The 20,252-nt window shown below is 43.8% G+C and overlaps 4 protein-coding genes across 4 annotated transcripts; 2 read left to right on the top strand and 2 right to left on the bottom strand.

The window, feature by feature from the left end:
- On the top strand, positions 2,523-5,970 carry LOC8062961 (nucleobase-ascorbate transporter LPE1). Its single transcript, XM_002466588.2, has 14 exons — positions 2,523-2,785; positions 2,897-2,994; positions 3,113-3,289; positions 3,379-3,479; positions 3,579-3,654; positions 3,740-3,799; positions 3,886-4,070; positions 4,175-4,271; positions 4,561-4,647; positions 4,741-4,799; positions 4,884-4,975; positions 5,063-5,140; positions 5,267-5,427; positions 5,510-5,970. Exons 1-14 carry the CDS (start codon positions 2,692-2,694, stop codon positions 5,726-5,728), a joined length of 1,584 nt encoding a protein of 527 aa, XP_002466633.1. The 5' UTR covers positions 2,523-2,691; the 3' UTR covers positions 5,729-5,970.
- LOC8062960 (stress response protein nst1) lies at positions 6,131-7,919 on the bottom strand. The gene has a single exon (XM_002464006.2). The coding sequence runs from the start codon at positions 7,578-7,580 to the stop codon at positions 6,345-6,347; it is 1,236 nt and encodes a 411-aa protein (XP_002464051.2). The 5' UTR covers positions 7,581-7,919; the 3' UTR covers positions 6,131-6,344.
- On the bottom strand, positions 11,671-14,830 carry LOC8054135. The gene is made up of 2 exons (XM_002464005.2): positions 14,407-14,830; positions 11,671-12,012 (listed from the first exon to the last, which is right to left on the bottom strand). The coding sequence occupies exons 1-2, from the start codon at positions 14,730-14,732 to the stop codon at positions 12,003-12,005; spliced, it is 336 nt and encodes a 111-aa protein (XP_002464050.1). The 5' UTR covers positions 14,733-14,830; the 3' UTR covers positions 11,671-12,002.
- On the top strand, positions 14,940-18,419 carry LOC8054134 (50S ribosomal protein L18). Its single transcript, XM_002466587.2, has 2 exons — positions 14,940-15,094; positions 17,833-18,419. Exon 2 carries the CDS (start codon positions 17,852-17,854, stop codon positions 18,194-18,196), a length of 345 nt encoding a protein of 114 aa, XP_002466632.1. The 5' UTR covers positions 14,940-15,094; positions 17,833-17,851; the 3' UTR covers positions 18,197-18,419.

Genomic DNA, 20,252 nt, shown 5'->3' with positions numbered 1-20,252 from the left:
AGTCCAACTTTCTTCTCGCATCGGCCAGGGGTGTATGTAAGTATGTAACCCAACAGGCCGAGAGTCCAAGATAGAGCCCAAGTGATAAAGTCACTGTCGCTCTATGTGACACAAGGCATTGTGCATCCTTTTTTTTTCTTAAAAGAATTGTGAAGAAGAAGAAGAAGAAGAAGAAGAAGAAGAAGAAGAAGAAGAAGAAGAAGAAGAAGAAGAAGAAGAAGAAAGTGCAAGCCCTATGCTATATGTTAATTCTTTATTATAAGAAAAATCTACAGTAGAGGCAGACCGATACTCACTTTTAAATATACTCCCTCCGTATCTAGAATATATGACGTCCTAGACCCAAGGCCAGTTTTCGCAAAACTTGACGTCGGCCAGCCGCATGCTCTGTTTAGGACGTGATTGCCCCTGCCTTGAGGTTGCTGTGCTCGGCCGCTCGCCAACAGCTCACTCGCAATTAATCGTGTCTCAGTTGGCTTCGTCGCTGCCCAGTCGGCTCTCGCGTCGAGGCAGACCGCAGACCACAACACGCTCGCCTACAGGTCGCCTCCTTTATCTCCTCAGCACGCTCGCTCGCCGCTCGGCACAGTCTAGGCATTAGTTCGCCACCGTTCCTCGCCGCCCGTTCCTTCGCTTTGTTGCTCGTGCGCGCCATGGAGTCCAACGCCATGAAGGTTGGAAGCACCATGGAGTCCAGTGCTATGAAGGTCACTTGCGCCATGGAGTCTGACGCCATGAAGGTTGGAAGCACCATGGAGTCCAGTGCTATGAAGGTCACTTGCGCCATGGAGGAGGCGCTGGACGATGCAGAGTTTGCAACGGACTCGGAGATGACGATGGCCTCCATCACTGCACACTCGTCTCCTTCTCCTCAAGCTCGCTCGCCTGCAAGGTCGTCTGGACACTCACCGCTAGAGATGGCTCGCTCGCCTCCACGCTTGCCGCTAGCTCACCGCGCGGCGAGCTCGCCGCACGCTCGTGGATGGGTTGGACTCAGAGGCGCACGGTCGACTCTATCTTCGTCGATGTGCTGGACTTGGAGGCGCAGAACTCCGTCGTGGAGTATAGGCAGCTCAAACAACGTTCTTCTTGTTCTAAACGAGTGAGCAGGCAACAAACACGCGAATGCAAAACTGCCAAGTGAAAATGCATGCGCTAACGCAAAACTACCAAGCGAAAATGCAGGCACCAAAAACGCAAAACTTTCATCTTTGCCATGCAAAATAAAAAAGTGAGGCTATTGAGATTCGAACCTGCGATGCAGCATTGAATCCTCTGTGGACTATCCAATTGGGATGATTAACTTTATGAAACAGAGAGCAACCGTAACTCCATTTATTAGGGGTAAAGAAGGAAAACTAACCCCTAATTAATTACTCCTTGGTTACCACAATCATGTCCTAAAGGTCATGTTTTTTAGTATGGAGGGAGTATTCCAGTTCGAACTTCTTATGAATATAAATATAGTTCATCACTCGCTAGCTAGTGCCTACAGGCTATATAGGTTCACTTTCAGGTGCCAGGTAGAAACACCGTTTTCAGAAACCAATACGCAAGCAGGTTAGATGGACGGCATTACCGTGGCCGGATCTTCCTAATCCAGGACGCACGCATTAAATCAAAGTTAAGCTATCACCATCAATAAAGTGGCCTCCATGTCCCCGTCAGCTTTGTAACGCCCTGACAGCACATTCCCCGGTCGCTACAACTTCAGAGCTACCATTCCTAATAACCAACCTAGGCGGCGCTCCGATCAACTGCTCACTGGAAGGCAAAATGAATCGAGTTTTCCACTGGAACGCACTGGAAGGTTAATTGTACAAAATTAACCCAGCATGCATGCATGATTTCCCATAAAAAAAATGCATGATTTCCCAGAACGCAAGCGCTTTCCACTCGTATCCGGGTCGCATCCGCGCCCAGGCCGAGCAACGCAAGAATGCCTGCTGACGGGCGCTCGCGTTCACGTTGCATGCCTGGCCGATTCCCGCCGGGCGACGGACGGGCGTCTCTTGGCCTCGATCATCGACAGGTTTCCGATGAAGCTAGCTCGCCAACCGCATCTAACAAAACAAAAAGAAAGGGATGCATGCGTGCATGCATGATGCTATATCCGCAGGGAAGCTGATGCTGATGCATCCGGCCGCTCGCTGCCTCTCTAGTTTTTCCTACCTAAAAGTCTCGTCAGGGCAGCTACCGAACTGACATTCTCGGCTTTATCATGCCAAACCAATCCAGACCCATGGGACCATAGAGCAACGGCTTCGGCCAAATGTAGGCTATATAAAGCTGTTACATCAGGATAAAGTTGTTATTTTTTATGAATTGTTATAATTAGTTGTTACATCAGGATTAAGAAGAGCAGATGATCTGAAAACAAACTGGTCCCTGATGATTACGACGTGGTGCAGTGAAATCTGAAAAGGCAACTGATGCTGCACAGCTGCAGTGAACCGGAAACGCACGCGCCAGCAGAAGCCCGGGCTACAGCTACATAAAGGGGAGCCGCTCCGGCGATTCTTGCCCCGACCGCTTCTTCGCAAACCTCCCCGCTCCCACTCCCCCCTTCGTCTTCCTCCGTCTCCATCTCCCACGGATCACCCTCTTCCTTCGTCTTCCTTCGCAGACCTGCATTTGCTGGTGCGCCGCCGCCGCGTGGCGAGGAGCTAGCCCGCGCGGCCGGCCAGCGCCATGCCTATCCCCAAGGCCGACGAGCTGGTTGTGCACGCCGTCAAGGAGCAGTTCGTCGGCCTCGACTTCTGCATCACCAGCCCCCCGCCATGGCGTACGTTACATACATACATACATACAGCTGCCTGTCACCATTTGGTTTCGTTTGCTTTGCTTTGATTGCCGGCTCTGTCTGAACCGCTTGTCGTTCCGTGCTCTGCTGCAGTCACGACGATCCTCGTGGGCTTCCAGCACTACCTGGTGATGCTCGGCACCACCGTCCTCATCGCCACCATCATCGTCCCGCTCATGGGCGGCGGCCATGTATGTCACTGCCTGACTGCCTCCTTCTCTATTCCCCTTCATTATTAGTTATTTCGGTTGCCCGCACCGGACCAGTGGCTCGAGCACTGATCGATGGACGCACGCATGCATAATGCAGTATGAGAAGGCGATTGTGATCCAGACCATCCTGTTCCTGTCCGGGATCAACACGCTGCTGCAGGTCCACTTCGGCACGCGGCTCCCCGCCGTGATGAGCGGCTCCTACACCTACATCTACCCGGCCGTCGCCATCATCCTCAGCCCCCGATACGCGCTCGTCATCGACCCTCTCGAGGTGCGGCAGCGCACACGCCCTTCTACTTCCTCTGTTCTTTGCTTCAGTCACCGCATTTTTAGCAGCTGATCTCGATTCCATCTGTTCAGAGGTTTATCTTCACGATGAGGTCGCTCCAGGGCGCGCTCATCATCGCCGGCGTCTTCCAGGCCGTCGTCGGCTTCTTCGGCATATGGAGAGTCTTCATAAGGTTGGTCTTTGAGACTCTTTTTTTTTTTTGTCGCCTCTGTTCTTGCTCTTGTACTGACGCTGTCGCTGTGCCTTGCCGTGTGGCCCCGTGCGTTTCCAGGTTCCTCAGCCCTCTCGCGGCGGTCCCCTTCGTCACGCTCTCGGGCCTGGGACTCTTCTACTTCGCGTTCCCCGGGGTGACTCTTCTACTTCTCGTGCGTCTTCTTCTTTTTGCCGCCGCAGCTTGCTAATCAGTCTAGTCTCTCCTGCACTGCACTGCAGGTCACCAAATGCATCGAAGTGGGTCTCCCGGCCCTCGTCCTCGTGGTGATCTTCGCGGAGGTAACAGACAGCAACCGACCCACCGGTGGCTGGCGGTGGCCGTACGGCGCCATGCCATGGACTGACATCCGTTTTCCGCCTTGCAGTACGCCGCCCACTACTTCGCCAAGGGGAGCATCGTTTTCGGCCGGTGCGCCGTGCTGGTGACCATCATCGTCGTGTGGATCTACGCCGAGATCCTGACGGCGGCCGGCGCCTTCAACAATAGGGGCCCCGTGACGCAGTTCTCCTGCCGCTCCGACCGCGCCGGGATCATCGAGGGCTCACCTTGGTATGCTAATTGCTCAGCTCACAATCAGTGAGTGCGCGCACTGGTCTTTGATGTGCTCTGTCTGACCTCACCTGACGATGCGTTGCGTGCTCTGCTCCGAACAGGGTGAGGTTTCCGTATCCGTTCCAGTGGGGATACCCGATTTTCTGCTTCCAGGATTGCTTCGCCATGATGGCTGCTTCTTTTGCATCACTTATTGAGGTATGCGACGCACTGTGTTCTTCTGGTAAAGATTTGAGTGAGCATTGACAACCTTCCAAGAGGGCACGAATATATAGTCTGAAGCAATTCAGTAAACACTGGCAACATTCCAAAAGGACGCGAAATAGTTAAAGCAAATATGAACCCCCTAACTCATCACAAAGATAAAATGAGGATAGTATTAGCATCTTGAACAATACAACTGCTTGTTCTAAGACTGACTAATATGTCCCTAACCTAAGAGTACCTTACCTATGCTGACTCTGATGACGAGGAACTCCCAATGCAGTCTACCGGCACCTTAATTGCAGTGTCAAGATACGCAGGCGCCACGTTCACCCCACCCTCCGTGTTCTCGCGTGGAGTTGGCTGGGAGGTAATCAAATCAAATAATCCAAAAGTTCAGTTCTTCTAACTGTCTTTTACAAGGATTTTCACTGACTGGGAAGTAACTTCCAACGAATATCAGGGCATATCTATCATACTGGACGGGATGTGCGGTACACTGACAGGAACTGCAGCTTCAGTGTAATGCACTCTACTTTAATCAGTTGATAACCTCAGTTACCAAGCCGAAAGCTTTCAAGTAACCTGCCTTTGTTGCTTTCAAAGTGAGAATGCAGGCCTGTTGGCAGTGACGCGCGTTGGAAGCCGGCGAGTTGTAAAGATCGCAGCCTTGTTCATGATTTTCTTCTCATTGTTTGGTAGGCTCCCTCATTCTCCGAAACTTAATGATCCAGCATTTCATGGTTAGTAATTGCACCTGACTGATACGAACTGCAAATCAACAGGCAAATTCGGGGCGGTTCTTGCATCCATTCCATTGCCGCTTTTCGCTGCGGTGTATTGTGTCCTCTGGGCTTATGCAGGTAAAGCCTTACTATCAGGCCGGATCCACGACAGTTTTAAACTTTTACCCATCATCATAGTATGGAATCTGGCGTTTGTTTCATACCGTGTTTTGTTGATCTGAACTTGCTTTCTGCCTGAAACAGCTGGTGCAGGCTTCGCCTTCCTTCAGTACTGCAACCTCAACTCCTTGAGAACAAAGTTCATACTCAGCATCTCGATATTCCTGGGACTGTCCATCCCACAGTACTTCCGGATCTACGAGATGTTCTTCGGCTTCGGACCAGTTCACACCCATTCAGTCGCGGTATGCCAACTCGATGCAATAGACGGAATGAATACCATTGAACTTTCACATTCTCACCTCTTTCTCCTACTTGCCATTGCAGTTCAATGTGATGGTCAATGTCATCTTCTCGTCGCCGGCGACGGTGGCCGCCATACTGGCCTACTTTCTGGACGTCACCCACCTGTACTGGGAGGCTAGTGTGAAGAAGGACAGGGGTTGGTTCTGGTGGGAGAAGTTCAAGAACTACAAGTATGATGCCAGGAGCGAGGAGTTCTACCGTCTTCCTTATGGCTTGAGCAGGTACTTCCCCTCGCTTTAGGATGCCGAGAGGAAGATGACAGACCAAGTTCTATGTAACTGGTGGAGCGTAGAAGATGAACACTAGTTCAAGGCAATAGAACCATATGTTATTATCAAGCAGTTGGGAAGGAGCTTGATGTTTTGATTTACCTTATAAAGCATTTTGGATGATAAACTTTTGTAATTACTGGGAGAGTAGGATGGTATCGCCATCAACCAGGGGGAGAATTCTGCAATAATTCAGTCACCATTTTTGCTTCAGATTCGAAACAGAACACAAATGCCTTGACAGCAATTGAATATGTTTACAAGTCGTCTAGTCGAACCTAGTTGTCATGGGATCGACTAGGACGATTGTTCGCAATTAATCGGTCGACTTGTACAAGTCGACGGCACCCCTAATCGATTAACAGGGACCAAATAGGACGAACCGCAACTCGGATGACTTGTAATCATTGAAATTGATTGAAAAACATGGCTTCGATTATTATCGCACATTATTCACCGTCTATTAAAACCTACGGCAAAGCTTTTGCCATCCTTTCGAGGAAAAAATTCCCACATCATCCATGCACTAGTCAAGTGTTCACTAAAGCAAAAGCATAGTCAAGTTACTACCCGAAATGGCAACCCAATTATTTGTCGCCGTTGCCAGCAGATGATCCAGCCGCCGCCGCCGCCGCCGCCGCCGCCTTGGGCACCCACACACGCACGTGGGGCTCTGCAGCCCCATTGCAGCGGCCGCGCCAGGGTTCAGCCGACCTCCTCCCAAATCGTGCCGGTTGCCGGCGCTGCCCTTCATCTAGGCCCTCGGGCTTCGCCTCCACGATCTTGCGGAGCGGGCCACCGCTACCGCTCTTCGAGGTGGGAGGAGCCTGGGCCGGAGCCGCCTCCTTCCCCACCGGAGAATCGCTGCCTGTCCCGGCGGCGTCTGCGAGCCTGGGCGCTGCAGGTTTCGGCTTCCCCGTGTTGCCCGACTTGACGCCTCGCGGCGGCGACGGACCGGCCGTCTTCGCCGGAGCATCGCCCGGCCTCGTCTCTGCGCTCCGGCCACCCGCGCCCTTCTTCCCCTTGCAAGTCAGGTGGCCTAGGGATGATGCGACGGCCGACTTGGCCGGATCGAGTGGGGCAACCGAGGCCTTCCCCATCGCCTTGATTTCGCTCTTGTTCTCCGGCTTGCCGCCGTTCGATGCTGCAGGAGCCGCCTCCTCGGCCAGAATACCTGGATAGAACGAGGAGGCCTTCTTCTTCCCCTTCCCCTTCCCCTTCCCCTTCCCCGGCGACTTGCATCCGCCATGGGGATGGGTTGCATTGTCCGCGACATCATCGGGCCCCTTCTTGCCACGGTTACCTCCTACAATCCATTCCTTCTCCCGCGCCGCAACTTCTCCGCACGTCGGCGTTGGCCGCGGTGTCGTGGCTGGTGTCAAATACCCCACGGCCACCCACTGGCGTTGGCCTCCTCGATGCCTCTCCTTGACCCCGCAGAAGGAAGCCTCGCGCGAGACTGCGCGGCCCTTCGTCTCTGCCTTCAGCGCCGCCTCCCGCTTAACCGCGGCGGCCAAGGCCGCCTCCTCCGCCTTTAGCGCCGCCGCCCGCTTGGCTGCGGCGGCCTCCTCCTCCTCCTCCCGCCGCCGCTTCTCCTCCTCCTCCTTCTCCTTAAGGCGAAGCTCCTGGAGATGCTTGAGGCTGACGTAGTTGGGAGGGATGGGAGGCGGCTCCCGCCTCGGCTTGGCGCTCGGCGCCGCCTCCATCGCTTCTCCCCCGCTCCGGCGATGGACCGTGGACAGGAAAGTGGCCTGGAAAAAGACGGATTGACGGAATCGCTTTATGAGCTTCTTCTTGAGAGTAGTGGGCGGCCCACCGTCCATAGATTTTCCGAGCCTCTTCTGGGTTCTGGCTCTGTCTAGCCTACTGTTTTCTGCAGCTTTTCGGGTATAAGCTGTCAGGCAGGGCGTACTTCCTCCTGAAGTCGGCCTCGTTTACTTCAAAAACTTTTACAAAATTATAGACTAAGGGCCTGTTTAGATTGGGAACGAAAATTTTTTAGGTGTCACATCAAATGTGTCGGAAGTATGTCGGAAGGGATTTTTAGAAACTAATAAAAAAACAAATTACATAGCTCGTCAGGAAACTGCAAGACAAATTTATTAAGCATAATTAATCTGTCATTAGCATATGTGGGTTACTGTAGCACTTAAGGCTAATCATGGAGTAACTAGGCTTAAAAGATTCGTCTCGCGATTCTCAACTAAACTGTGTAATTAGTTTATTTTTTTATCTATATTTAATGTTTCATGCATGTGTCCAAAGATTCGATGGGATGGATGAAAAATTTTTGGGTGGGGAACTAAACAGGTCCTAAGGCTCAAAAGATTCATCTCGTCAATTTCGACCAAACTGTGCAATTAGTTTTTATTTTCATTTATATTTAATACTCTATGCATATGTCTAAAGATTCGATATGACGGGGAATCTGGAAAATTTTGCAAAATTTTTGGAAACTAAACAAGGCCTCGCGCTTGTTTAATCTAAAAAAATTTCGAATTTTGACACTTTTATTTTTAGCCCTTGTTTAGTTCCCATCAAAAAATCTTACAGCACATGGAACATTAAATATAAATAAAAATAAAAACTAATTGACCAGTTTGACTGTAAATTACGAGACAAATCTTTTAAGCGTAGTTACTCCATGATTGGACAATGTTTGTCAAATAAAAACAAAAGTGTTACAGTAGCAAAATTCAAAAAGTTTTTACAACTAAACAAGGCCTTATTTGACAAATATTGTTCAGTCATAGAGTAACTAGACTTAAAAGATTCGTCTCAAGATTTATAGTAAACTATGCAATTAATTTTTATTTTCATCTATATTTAATGCTTTATGTATGTACCGCAAGATTCGATATGACAGAAAAATCTTAAAAAGTTTTTGGTTTTTGTAGTAAGGCCGTGTTTAGATTGGAGATGAAAAATTTTGAATGTCACATTGGATGTGTCGGAAGAATGTCGGAAGGGGTTTTTAGAAACTGATAAAAAAACAAATTACATAACTCGTCTGGAAACTGCAAGACAAATCTATTAAGCATAATTAATCTATCACTATCACATATGGGTTACTGTAGCACTTAAGGCTAATCATGGACTAACTAGGCTTAAAAGATTTGTCTCGCGATTCTCAACCAAAATGTGTAATTAGTTTATTTTTTTTATTTACATTTAACGTTCTATGCATGTGTTTAAAGATTCGATGGGATGGATGAAAAATTTTTTGGTGGGGAACTAAACAGGGCCTAACTAGACACGGCTTTGTTTAGTTTCTAAAATTTTTTTGCTTTGGTTTAATATAGCATTTTCGTTTTTATTTGGTAAATATTGTCAAATCATAGACTAGGCTCAAAAGATTCATCTCGTGACTTACAGTCAAATTGTGCAATTAATTTTTGTTTTTGTCTATATTTAATGCTTCATGTATGGTGTCATAAGATTTGATGTGACAGGGAATCTTGAAAATTTATTGATAACAAGACCTAGCCCGTTGGATTAGGATTTCCGTTGAATCTATTAGTCATTTAATACTAGTAGGCATTTTAGTTCAAGATTATTCGTTATATCGAATGTTAAGATACATGCATTTGATATCTATGTGGTAAATTTAGAAGGAGCTTCACCGGACTCAAGAAAATGACGCCAGGACTGCCAACGTTAAATCTAACGACCAGTAGCATTGAAGAGGGTGTATAAAATTCGGGCATGTCTAGACGTAAGCTTTGAAAAGCTTAGAAATGTAAAATTTCAAGCTAAATATCTTAGATCCTATATGGATTGGTTAGTTGCTAATAGCTACTAGCTAATAGCTCATAGCTAATTATTAGTTGTTTTGCTTAGAGCATCTCCAACAGTTTACCATTTACACTTGCTATCTTTGTTTTATTGGCAAAACTAGAAATTTGATGCTCCAACAATTTGCCAAATCACTTGCTATCTTTTAGCAACTTGGCAAATATCCTCTGTACACGCGCATATTTGCACGTCCTGTTCGACTTGCCATTAGAAGGCGTGGGTGAGGCCGCGCGGCAGCTTTTTTTATTGGACAAGACCAGTGTGCAGAGATGTTTCGTCGTTCACTCATGATGCAACAGGACGGGTGCCTGTACTAGTACCATCTTGGAGGCTTGCAGTTCGGGCCTTGTTTAGTTTCTTTCTGAAATTTTTTCGCGATACTGTAGCAGTTTCGTTTGTTTGTGGTAATTATTGTCCAATCATATCATAGACTAACTAGACTTAAAAGATTTATCTTGTAAATTTCGATCAAACTGTGCAATTATTTTTCATTTTGTTTATATTTAATACTTCATGCATGTGTCTAAAAATTCGATTTGACAGGAAATTTTGAAAATTTTTTGGATTTTGGGTAAAAGTAAACAAGGCCTCGGCCCTGTGTACTCCAGCACATGGTCACATTGATCACTGTAGCTACTCGTACTAGTCCTAGCTGGAGGCCTCTTGTAGCTGCTTGTAGCCACGACAATGCAACGCCCGACAAACAGGTGCCCACGCGCGGCCGGCAGCTTTTGTGGCAGAAATGGTGTGATGTGGACCTCCTTTTCTATTTTACCAAGCCAAAATGACAAACTGTTGGAGATATAAAATTATTTTACTTGTCATTTGTTTTAGCAACTTGCCAAACCACAAGATTTGCCAAGTGGAATTTGGCAAACTGTTGGAGATGCTCTAAGCTGTTAATTAGTATCCAACTAACAATTAGATTGACTATTAGATGGCCCCGTTTGATAATACTAATTATTAGCAATTAATTATTAGCTCTATGGATCCAAATATGGCTTCAGTCTATAAGGTAACTCACTTCATTTCAAATTATAAAAAATTTTAGTCTTTCTAGATATATAGTTTTGCTATGTATTTAGATATACACTATGTCTAGATATATAGTAAATTATATAAAAAAGTCATATATTTAAATTTTAGAGGGAGTACACGCACTTGTCGTGTGGGTGTACATGCTTGTGTCGTAGAGGGATTGTATTATATGGTAAAATTTAGTCAAAAGTCACTGTTTTTTAAATTGTTGGAGTGCAAACGCTATACCTCACCCCTAGATAAGTGACCGCCTGCTTACTGCAGGTCGTTACGATTATTAGAGTGGAGGGCTCATATATAGTTCGGGCATACAGCCTACAATTTTACGACTTCTCTGTGTCTCCATTACTTTGTTTTTCTAGGATACACGAAGTTGCTACAGTAGCAAAAATATAAAAAAATATACTATGTATCCTTCTATCCAAATTCAAATTGTATCGGTAAAATAAGTCCAAATTCTAGATTGCAGTAGTAGATAAATAATTGTAGGTAAAACGAATTGTGATGATCGCTTGCTTACGACTTCAAAAGTAACAAACCACCCACGATTAGAGTCATAGTAAAATAATTTTTCTGTTTTTCTAAAAGTTAGCTCTTTTAGTTGTGCGGGTAGCTCTCGGGAATTATTAATCTGTGCACACCTTCTCAAACACTACCTTGAGATGATTACCGGCTGGGTTAGAAAGTTTCCATATATCTCACCTAACTAAGATAAAACTATCTATTGCCATATAAATGATTCCGGTTGGCTAGGAAATTTTGATATATCTCAATTGAATTATTTATTGGTGATTTCAATATGACTGCTAATAAGGTTAGAAAAAATAAATGTACATACAGTTAGAACATCTCCAAGAGGTCCTTAAACCCTCCCCCACTGTTTTAATGTGGGTTTTCCTCCTTTATACAACAGAAACCTAAGCATTAGAGAAATACAAAATATATAACACGCTGTATATCATTGATTTACTAAGTTATTTTTAAAGGAGCTTTTGAGGTACGGGCTAAGGATTGGAACCGGTTGTGAATTGTAAACGATATCACTTGTGTAAAACATTTTTCAGAAAATGAGATTTTTCATTTCTGCTTTCTTCCAGTCATCTCGTGTACCATGGTTGAAGCATTGCCACACTTTGTTCATACAGCATTTGCACGCACATAAGTCAAGCACCAACAGCAATAAAATCCACATAGTAGATACTAAGTTGTACAATAAAAAAAAGCAATTAGTTTTACCATCAAACTGTCATCCATGCAATAATATAGCAAAAGCTTTTTTGCTCAAGGTCACGGTTGAGTTATTCTCAAGCTGCGCCACAGATCCATCAATGAAGTATCACGCATCGCTAAACGCTCAAAACGGAGCACCCACACACAAATGCTACCGGTAAACGGCCAATGTCCTGATGCCCTCACTGTCCCCTGCATAGAGCAAATCATTTCCCAATGAATAAAGAGAATGGTTCATGCAAACAATGAAGGTACACACCAACCGCCTATTTCTACTGTATTAGTTTGCTGATGAAGCAAAAATAGTAAATAAAAGTTAAACAGCAACATAGTTACAAATGATTGCTGTTGTATTGGCATATCACCAACAGTGACTATTTGCACGACATTCTCAGACACGTAAATGATGGATCAGAATGTGGCAACATGGTCATAACTAATAACCATGATAACTAATCAAATATGAGATCACAACTATGATCACAGCCCACAAAAGTCAGAGCTAAGATAAAATGCTATTGTATATCACTATATATAAATACTATAATGCAACAATTCTTCTGTGCAATGAAGGTTCACTTGGAAATTACTACCCATTTTCATGATTATAAAAAATAAACAAATGGGGCAACTCTGCGATGCTATTCTACATTTCAGTGTGGTGGGCCTTTTAAGAAGTTATTGGATTTGTCAGCCATTTGCAACTGGTCAATTCAACAAGAACATTCTAGCAGGTTAGACCAACTGCCGACCATATTTTGTGGTCACGTGGTTTGATAAAATCCACTCAAATTTTGAACTAAATTGATAGGACAATGATACCCACAATTTACATTTTATCAACTAACCAACATAGATGACAGGTTGACATTGAGGGCGAGTGACAAATGGATGAGATTTTGCTAGGGTGGGTTTTTACAAACAACATAGCAATAGAGCCTGATGTTACATACCATAAAACTACCCATTTAACATTTTCTACAACAATAACCACACAGCCTGGGGTCCTGGTAATTTTCTCTAATAATTGATGAATAACTATAGGGGTATTGATGACCATGAACGAACACAAAACCATTGATACAGCCATCATATCAACAAAATTTATTTTTAATCATAATTACCATCCAAGTTAAAAGTAATCAATCATCATGTAGCAGCTAAAATCATCATGCCATGCATTAACAGAGTAACAAAGGCATTTGTCAATTCATACATGAGTTAATGCTGGAAATCGGTTCCAATAGTAATTTTCTAGCACTGGCACCAGCTTATATTGGTCCTTGTAAAGATGTAAGATGGTTTATATCAAGATATTCGTATCCTATTTTATATGGCTGCCTGTCAGAACTCAGATAGTATATGGGCAATGCAATTTGCAAGGTAATATGGGCTGTGTACAGGAATATATGCTGAGAATACATTTCATCGGGACATGCAATATTTTACATAAATGTATTGAGGCACCAAGAAAGTTCATTAGCACATTCATCTACATTCACTACTCGCTAGACAAATTTAGTGAGAAAGGTCAGAATTTTTAGAATTAATATAACATTTCGGATGAAATATAACACTTCTCATGGGATAACTCTATTACTATCTGAAAAAAAGGGGACAACTTTGTTAATCAATGTGACATGTGTGGAGTTAATTTCGGATCAAGTAATGTATGACTTATGAATTACTTTGATATTCTTAAGGAGCTAAACCAACCAGTTAGACTCTTATGCTCAGCAAAGTCACCAAAATATTAAGTTCATTATTGGATCATTCACTTGGGTCATAGGTTAGCCATTTTCTCCACTGCTGATTGTGAACACATGAAATTTGTAAGCTGAGGGCAGCATATGTGAAGTCACTCTGCTATTTATAAAAAATTCACCTTATTAGGCATTAATTGACAGACAAAAAAGGATTACCCAGAACTTTGCTAATAGTGCTCAAATTCTAGCGGTTATAAGCTAATAAAAATGGATTAAAACCCATCAAACGTACATCGGCTAGATATAATACCAAAGGTTAATAAAAAAAAGATGGAGTGCCAAATTTTGCAACAAATATGATGAAGAGGCAATATTAAATATTTAAATTAGTGACACAAACCTGTGTAACCTAATAAGTTGGATCACCACATGCCATGAAAATATCTACCAAAAGGCTCCTAAATTTGTAGCATGTTCAGCATCCTAGTACTACCATACAGCACACCTGTTTCATGAATGCTTAAGTGAGCTAAGGATGAGTTGGGTGCAGATGAAAGTATTCCACCTCAAATACGGGTTCTCACACAAGCCTTCCAATCCAGCCCTGGACCAGGGTGAAACTGCGCTCAGCAGTCAAAATTCTCCTCAGCGCAACTCAATCCGCAAATCCACTCAATTCCACTAAGCGTGTCAAACAAAAACTCCACCAGACATTTCGTCGAGCACTTCGCGATCACTATAGAACCAATTCCAATTCGTCACCGCAACCCACTAAATGTCTGATCAACAAATCAACCAGCAAGAAATGGCAAGCACAAGCACACAGAAGCGGTGCGCTAACAGGTACAGGTATTGGTGGAGAAGGGAGGGTGGCCCTGACCTGATCTTCTTGATGAGGATCTCGCGGAGCTTCTTGCCGAGCTCCTGGGACCGGACGCGCTGCATAAGCGCCTTACGCGCGAGCACGCGCTTCTCCGAGTCCTTGACGTGGTGGGTGGTGCGCGCCCGGATGAGGCGCTCCATGCCGCTGGACCGCATCTTGCGCTCCATGACCGACAGCGCCCGCTCCAGGTTCCCGTCCCTCACCTGCACCACGATGCCCCGGGCTTGCTGCACCTGCCCGCGGTGCCATGCCTCCATCGCCGACGGCCGCGCAGCCGCAGCCGCGGCCGCGAGCCCACGCGCCGCCCGTGCCACCGCCTGCATCGTTTCTCTTTCGTCTCCTCCCGCCGCCGCCGCCGCCGCAGAACACCACTCTGACACTCGCTGTAGCCGCCTATTCGCGCTGCTCGCCCCTTCCGTTGATGGTGCGTTTTGATTCGGGCTGTCTCGGTCCAATACTTTCGTGACCGTTCGTTTTTCTTTTTGCAGTTAGACCCCTGTACTCTTTTAAATTTCCTATATAGTTCGTAGGTCAAAGTGGCAAACCCCGCAAAATAGTTTTCTCCTCCCATTGCAACTCCAGTCTCAATTTGGGGCTCACTCAGTGCCAGGGGCGACGACGGGCGATTGCGATCTGCGAGCCGCCGTCCTCGCGAATTCGGGCGTGGCGACTGCCGATTGACGCGGTACACTCTCTCTCTCCCTGCGCTACGTTTCACCGTTTCACGCAGCGGCAGGTGATTTCCGCCGATGCTCCCGGCGAGGGTTTGTCCCAGTGGAAAGAAGCACTGCTCCCGTGGAAACAAGAAGTCGTTCTAGTACGACCTCGATGTTCAGTATACTGCTGAGTGCTGACCGACTTTGCTATGCTCCGTTCGTTTTGGATCTTAACCTGCACCTGCTGTTACTTGTTTTTTTAATTAACAAAATGCCCTTTGTGTGTAGGCTCTTTAGTGTAAAACGAACCCCCAAATCTGTCAAAGTTTCTTGCAGCTTCAATCAGTAAAGTTCAACTGCCTACCTGTATAGAAGAACTGAAATAGAGAAGAAAAGTGTGATGAAGTGATGAGTCAAATACTGATGCCATGTGGGTTTGTGTGAATCAACTGATAAAATTGTTATGGCTATGCTACCCAACCCTGTTGTGCCACCCTTTTCTATTTATGTTTGGATGTAAAATGCTAATCGGTAGCAGTTATGTTTTCTTGTGGGGAATAGCTCTCACCTATTTTCCTGTAATCTTTTAGGGAAACAGTTTTCTGTTCCAGTTTTCAACTTATTCAATTCATGGACTTTGCGTATGCAAGACAGTAAAATATGTAGCCTCGGTTAAGTTTAAGTACTTATTTTATATAGGATCTTTATACTGTCAGAAGTCTGCATCTCCTAAAAACAGTTTGAAATGCAAGTATGTTATTATACCAAGCAAAAATGTTAGATGCTAATATGTGTTGGTCCTTAGTTGTTTGTGCATCTCATACTTGTCCATCCATTTTCTCTGTTTGAAATAAACAGAAGGTGATGCATATGCCATATATATGATTAGGAAAAATTGGCTACCGGACATGCAAAGTAGTGACCATTGCTGGAAGACACTTTTTCATGTAACACTCACCACCAAAACAGTTGCCATTTGTAAACCATAAGGCCAACGGTTATGAAATTTTAACAGCAACAAGATACGATAGTTATCTACAAATCATCTAATACTCACTTTCATAGAAAATCTCGTTAAGGACACGAATCATGTCCACCAGCAAATCATGACTGTTAAGGTTGCTGGTGGACATGATTTCATGTCCTTAACGAGATTTTCTATGGAAGTGACTATTAGATGATTTGTAGATAACTATCATATCTTGTTGCTGTTAAAATTTCATAGCCATTGGCCTTATGGTTTACAAATGGTAACTGTTTTGGTGGTGAGTGTTACATGAAAAAGTGTCTTCCAGCAAATGCGCGCCACTTTGCATGTCCGGTAGCCAAATGTCCCATATGATTATTATGCTTGCACTATTGTAAACAGCCTAATGTCACATTATGTGTCGGCGTGTCGCCGTGTCGGTTCATCTTTAAAGTAGCAATTAGCAATTGCAATTCAATGTTCATGTGGACTGGTTATGCAATGGAAGAAAAGAAAGGTAGCATTCAAAAGAAAAGATGCCCACCTGATACAATCTTCCTAAAGTGAACTTGTCATTTCCTGCTTGTGGTTTTGTAAGTGAGATCTGCAAGTCTCATATGACAAGACAGCCATGTCCACTGTTAGCAACCACATTGAGTGGATCATGTGCTGCTTCAAGTTTTTTCTATTACCTAAAAAGGACTTGCTTGTTTCATTGAGATCTTTTGGGGGGCTTTGGTTTCTAGTTCATCCTGGAATCACAACAATCTTGAACCACTCATAGTGGCTATGTCATATGTCCTAGCCTCCTAGGTACTTGAGCTTTTGTTCTATAAGATTTGCTGTCAGAAGTATGGATCTATCCTAGGTTTAAACTTTAGTATGTTTGTAGACATGAAAAGCCAGTTGAATAGAGGGTTGTGACTGGCAGAAGTATGATTATTCAACTTGAACAAGCATATAAGAAAATGCTGTTTGCTTATTACTTGTGTTTTAATCTCGTTCTCTATGACTGCAATTTCCAGCACTACTGGCCACCACCAAACTGTTTTTATTGTTGAAGAGAATGAATGTACCATTCAGAATTTAAGATCCCTACACAGATCAATGGTCCTGAAGTAAATTTGTTTTTACATGCTAATACTGTACATACATGACAAGACAAGCACTCTGCTGTCAGCAACCGCATAGAATGGATTTGGCTTTCCATCCTAAGATGCCTTTTGAGTCCATGATTCCATCGATTTGATGTCTGGTGTTTTTTCGCCTGAGTCATTAGTCCTTCAGAGGCTCAATCTTTGAAGTATGTCAACTTGTTCAGATAGTTTATGATAAGGCCTGATTGGTTGATTGAGAATTATAGGATGATAAAGCCAAATTTGTACCATCTATTCTTTTGTAGACTCTTGAATGGTGTTTGGAAGATAAGGCAATCATATTATTGCTCTGTGCATATGTATCATGTAGTATCAGTGCAATTACATTACATGGTATACAGATAGCAAGGCAGCAACTTCAAAACAAATTAAGTTCACCATTGAAGTTCTCTGCTCTAAATCTGATGTATGATGTATACTATCACATGCTTTCTGTAGAGCTATGTATAACACAAACCATTGAGTATTAGTTGTCCCTTCTGCTATATCACTATATGATATATTTGCATGCAGTCCTGGATTTATAGTTCACAAGATACAATTCTTTTTTATTTGCTTGTTTATCGTTGTCCATCTTGAAGTTTTTGCACGCAATGTCAGTGCTATTGGTTAATTATCTTGTCTTATTTGTGGGCTTGTTCAGGTCAGCTTGATTAGGCAATATGGTTATCCCTCCACCAGCTAGGGCTCCTGCAATCACCAAGTTCTTGAAGCCCTATATTTTGAAGATGCATTTCACAAACAATTTTGTGAGTGCTCAGGTCATCCACACCCCGACGGCCACAGTCACATGCTCTGCAAGCTCTCAGGAGAAACTGCTGAGGCCAAGCATGGAGTCGACGCGGGATGTTGCTGCGGCTGCAAAGATTGGCAAGTTGCTCGGGGAGCGCCTGTTGTTCAAGGGTATCCCTGCAGTATCTGTCTCCATCTCAAGAGACCAGAAGTACCATGGCAAGGTCAAGGCCGTGATAGATTCTCTTAGAGATGCAGGTGTGAAATTGCTGTAAGGAAAACTGACTTTTGTATAAAATGAAAATGAGTGGTGACAACTGTTACACAATTCAAAAGGTTACAATGCTCAAGCCTTCTACTGTGAGCCTCAGTAGTCAGGACACAAAATTTGACAAGTATAGCAGATAGCGTTTGTGTATAAGTTAGCACTACAGGGATCTTGATTTTGTTTAGCACGTACTATATATCTTCTGGTCTCCAGGTCTTACAAGCTTCAAAGTTTGCCCACAAGTTATGTTTAGGCTTTGTTTAGTTGGCGAAAAATTTTAGATTTGGCTCGTAGCATTTTCATTTTATTTTGCCATTAGTGTCTAATTATGGATTAATTATGTTCAAAAGATTTATCTCGAAAATTATATACAAATTATAAAATTAGTTATTTTTTATCTATATTTCATGTTTTATGTACGTGTTCAAAGATTCGATGTGATGGGACAAAAAGAAAATTTTTAGGAACTAAACATGTTCTTATATTGTTGATCCAGCTGGATGGGTTGGATGGAGTTAGGCCAGCCTTGATGCTTAAAGGCTATTTTAGTAGTTTTTACATCTCCAGAAACCCGGTGTCCTAAATGGCAAATTACAAATAACTAACTAGATGAGGCTTAAAAATAATAATAATAATAATAAAAGAACATTGTAGTGGTGAGTTATTTGAGCTATGGAAGAGTTATTTCTGAAAGATCTTGCTAGACTACATATTTGGGAGCTCTAACTATTTGATCTCTCCTTGATAGCTAATAGAATTTCTCATAAACTAGCTACTCCATTTAGCAATTATTAGGGACGCCCTAAAGAACAATAGTTTTGCATTTAGCTATAGCATATAGCCAACTATTGTTCGTCTTTGCGTCAATCGATGATTGTGCTGCTATTCACTGCTTCAAGCACGGTTGGACATGTGGGATTTAGGTCCAAATCACCAATCATGTAGTGATGTAGCACTTCCCCTAGCGCAAAGTATAGACAATTGGTTTTAGCGAGCAGCAGAAAGAGGTTAGCCCCTGAGGCTACGACAATCTGAAGCTAGGAGGAGTTTTTCTTCCACACCCTCCTCCCATGCATCCACCCAACAATAGATTTTGGTAGATTTTAGTTTTGAAATATATCTGCAAGCGCTGGCGTAAGTACAGTTTCCCATGCATGGCTTTGAGGTGCACGGTTCACAATGGTAGGCATCAATACGAAGAATGCGTTTGGTTTGCAACTTTGTTGGATACAATTGGATAGTCGATGACGGTTCATGTGTTTTGAACTTTTGATGTGTTTGGTTTAGAGTTGAGTTTTTTTTTCTTTGAGGAAACGGTTTAGAGTTCAGTTGGATGGGATATCCATGTTGGAAGATTGAAAGAATAGTCCCTACAATATATTTGCTGAACTAGTCCGGCCAAAATCTGGCCGATGAGCCGATCCATGTTTGCTAGTAAACTGTTTTTTCAAATCTGGCCGATGAGTATTAATTATATGCAATTATAATGAAAAGCGCGTCAATGAATGTGACCTCGGAAACAATAATAATTATATGCAATTAAATTAACATTGTCAACTGTTAATGAATACTTTAAAGAGTCATTCTCATCTTCTAATTTGTGTAGCGAAAAATCTGGAATATGAGAGTGTCTTAGAGATACTCTAAGGGAGAGATACACTCAGGGCTGAAAAATCTCCATAAAAATCTAAACAATTATTCAAATTATTTCTCTATGGATGTCCCACCCAGAGAAAGTTAGGGCACTCCTAATACTAGAAATTACATATAGTTTCTATACCTATTAATTTCTATAGACACTACGTATAAAAACTATGGTCCCAATAGATAGTTTCTATATAATAACTTTTTATCCAATCACATTCATTCTCTCTCTATTTTTAATCAATCATATCACTTCATGTCTTGGATTTCGTGTAGACATGGTTTCTAAGGCCAGTCTCAATACATAGTTTCATAGCATAGTTACCAATGCTATAAACTAGGTAACCGAGCCACATGAGTTTCATGGGGGATGAAACTTCTCTCTCATCTGATGAAACTCCTTCATTTAATGACCCTGC

The sequence above is a fragment of the Sorghum bicolor genome, chromosome 1 (assembly GCF_000003195.3).
Source record: "Sorghum bicolor cultivar BTx623 chromosome 1, Sorghum_bicolor_NCBIv3, whole genome shotgun sequence".
NCBI lineage: Eukaryota > Viridiplantae > Streptophyta > Magnoliopsida > Poales > Poaceae > Sorghum > Sorghum bicolor.
The sequence above is the reverse complement of the archived record's forward strand: the minus strand, read 5'-3'. Positions and strand labels throughout refer to the sequence as shown.

Excerpts from the sequence above, each read along its gene's own strand:
- LOC8062961 (XM_002466588.2), top strand. The coding sequence starts at position 2,692 with ATGCCTATCCCCAAGGCCGACGAGCTGGTTGTGCACGCCGTCAAGGAG. Across the intron at positions 2,995-3,112 it reads CGCTCATGGGCGGCGGCCAT|TATGAGAAGGCGATTGTGAT; the intron begins GTATGTCACTGC and ends TGCATAATGCAG. Across the intron at positions 3,655-3,739 it reads TCTACTTCGCGTTCCCCGGG|GTCACCAAATGCATCGAAGT; the intron begins GTGACTCTTCTA and ends ACTGCACTGCAG.
- LOC8062960 (XM_002464006.2), bottom strand. The coding sequence starts at position 7,580 with ATGGACGGTGGGCCGCCCACTACTCTCAAGAAGAAGCTCATAAAGCGA.
- LOC8054135 (XM_002464005.2), bottom strand. The coding sequence starts at position 14,732 with ATGCAGGCGGTGGCACGGGCGGCGCGTGGGCTCGCGGCCGCGGCTGCG.
- LOC8054134 (XM_002466587.2), top strand. The coding sequence starts at position 17,852 with ATGGTTATCCCTCCACCAGCTAGGGCTCCTGCAATCACCAAGTTCTTG.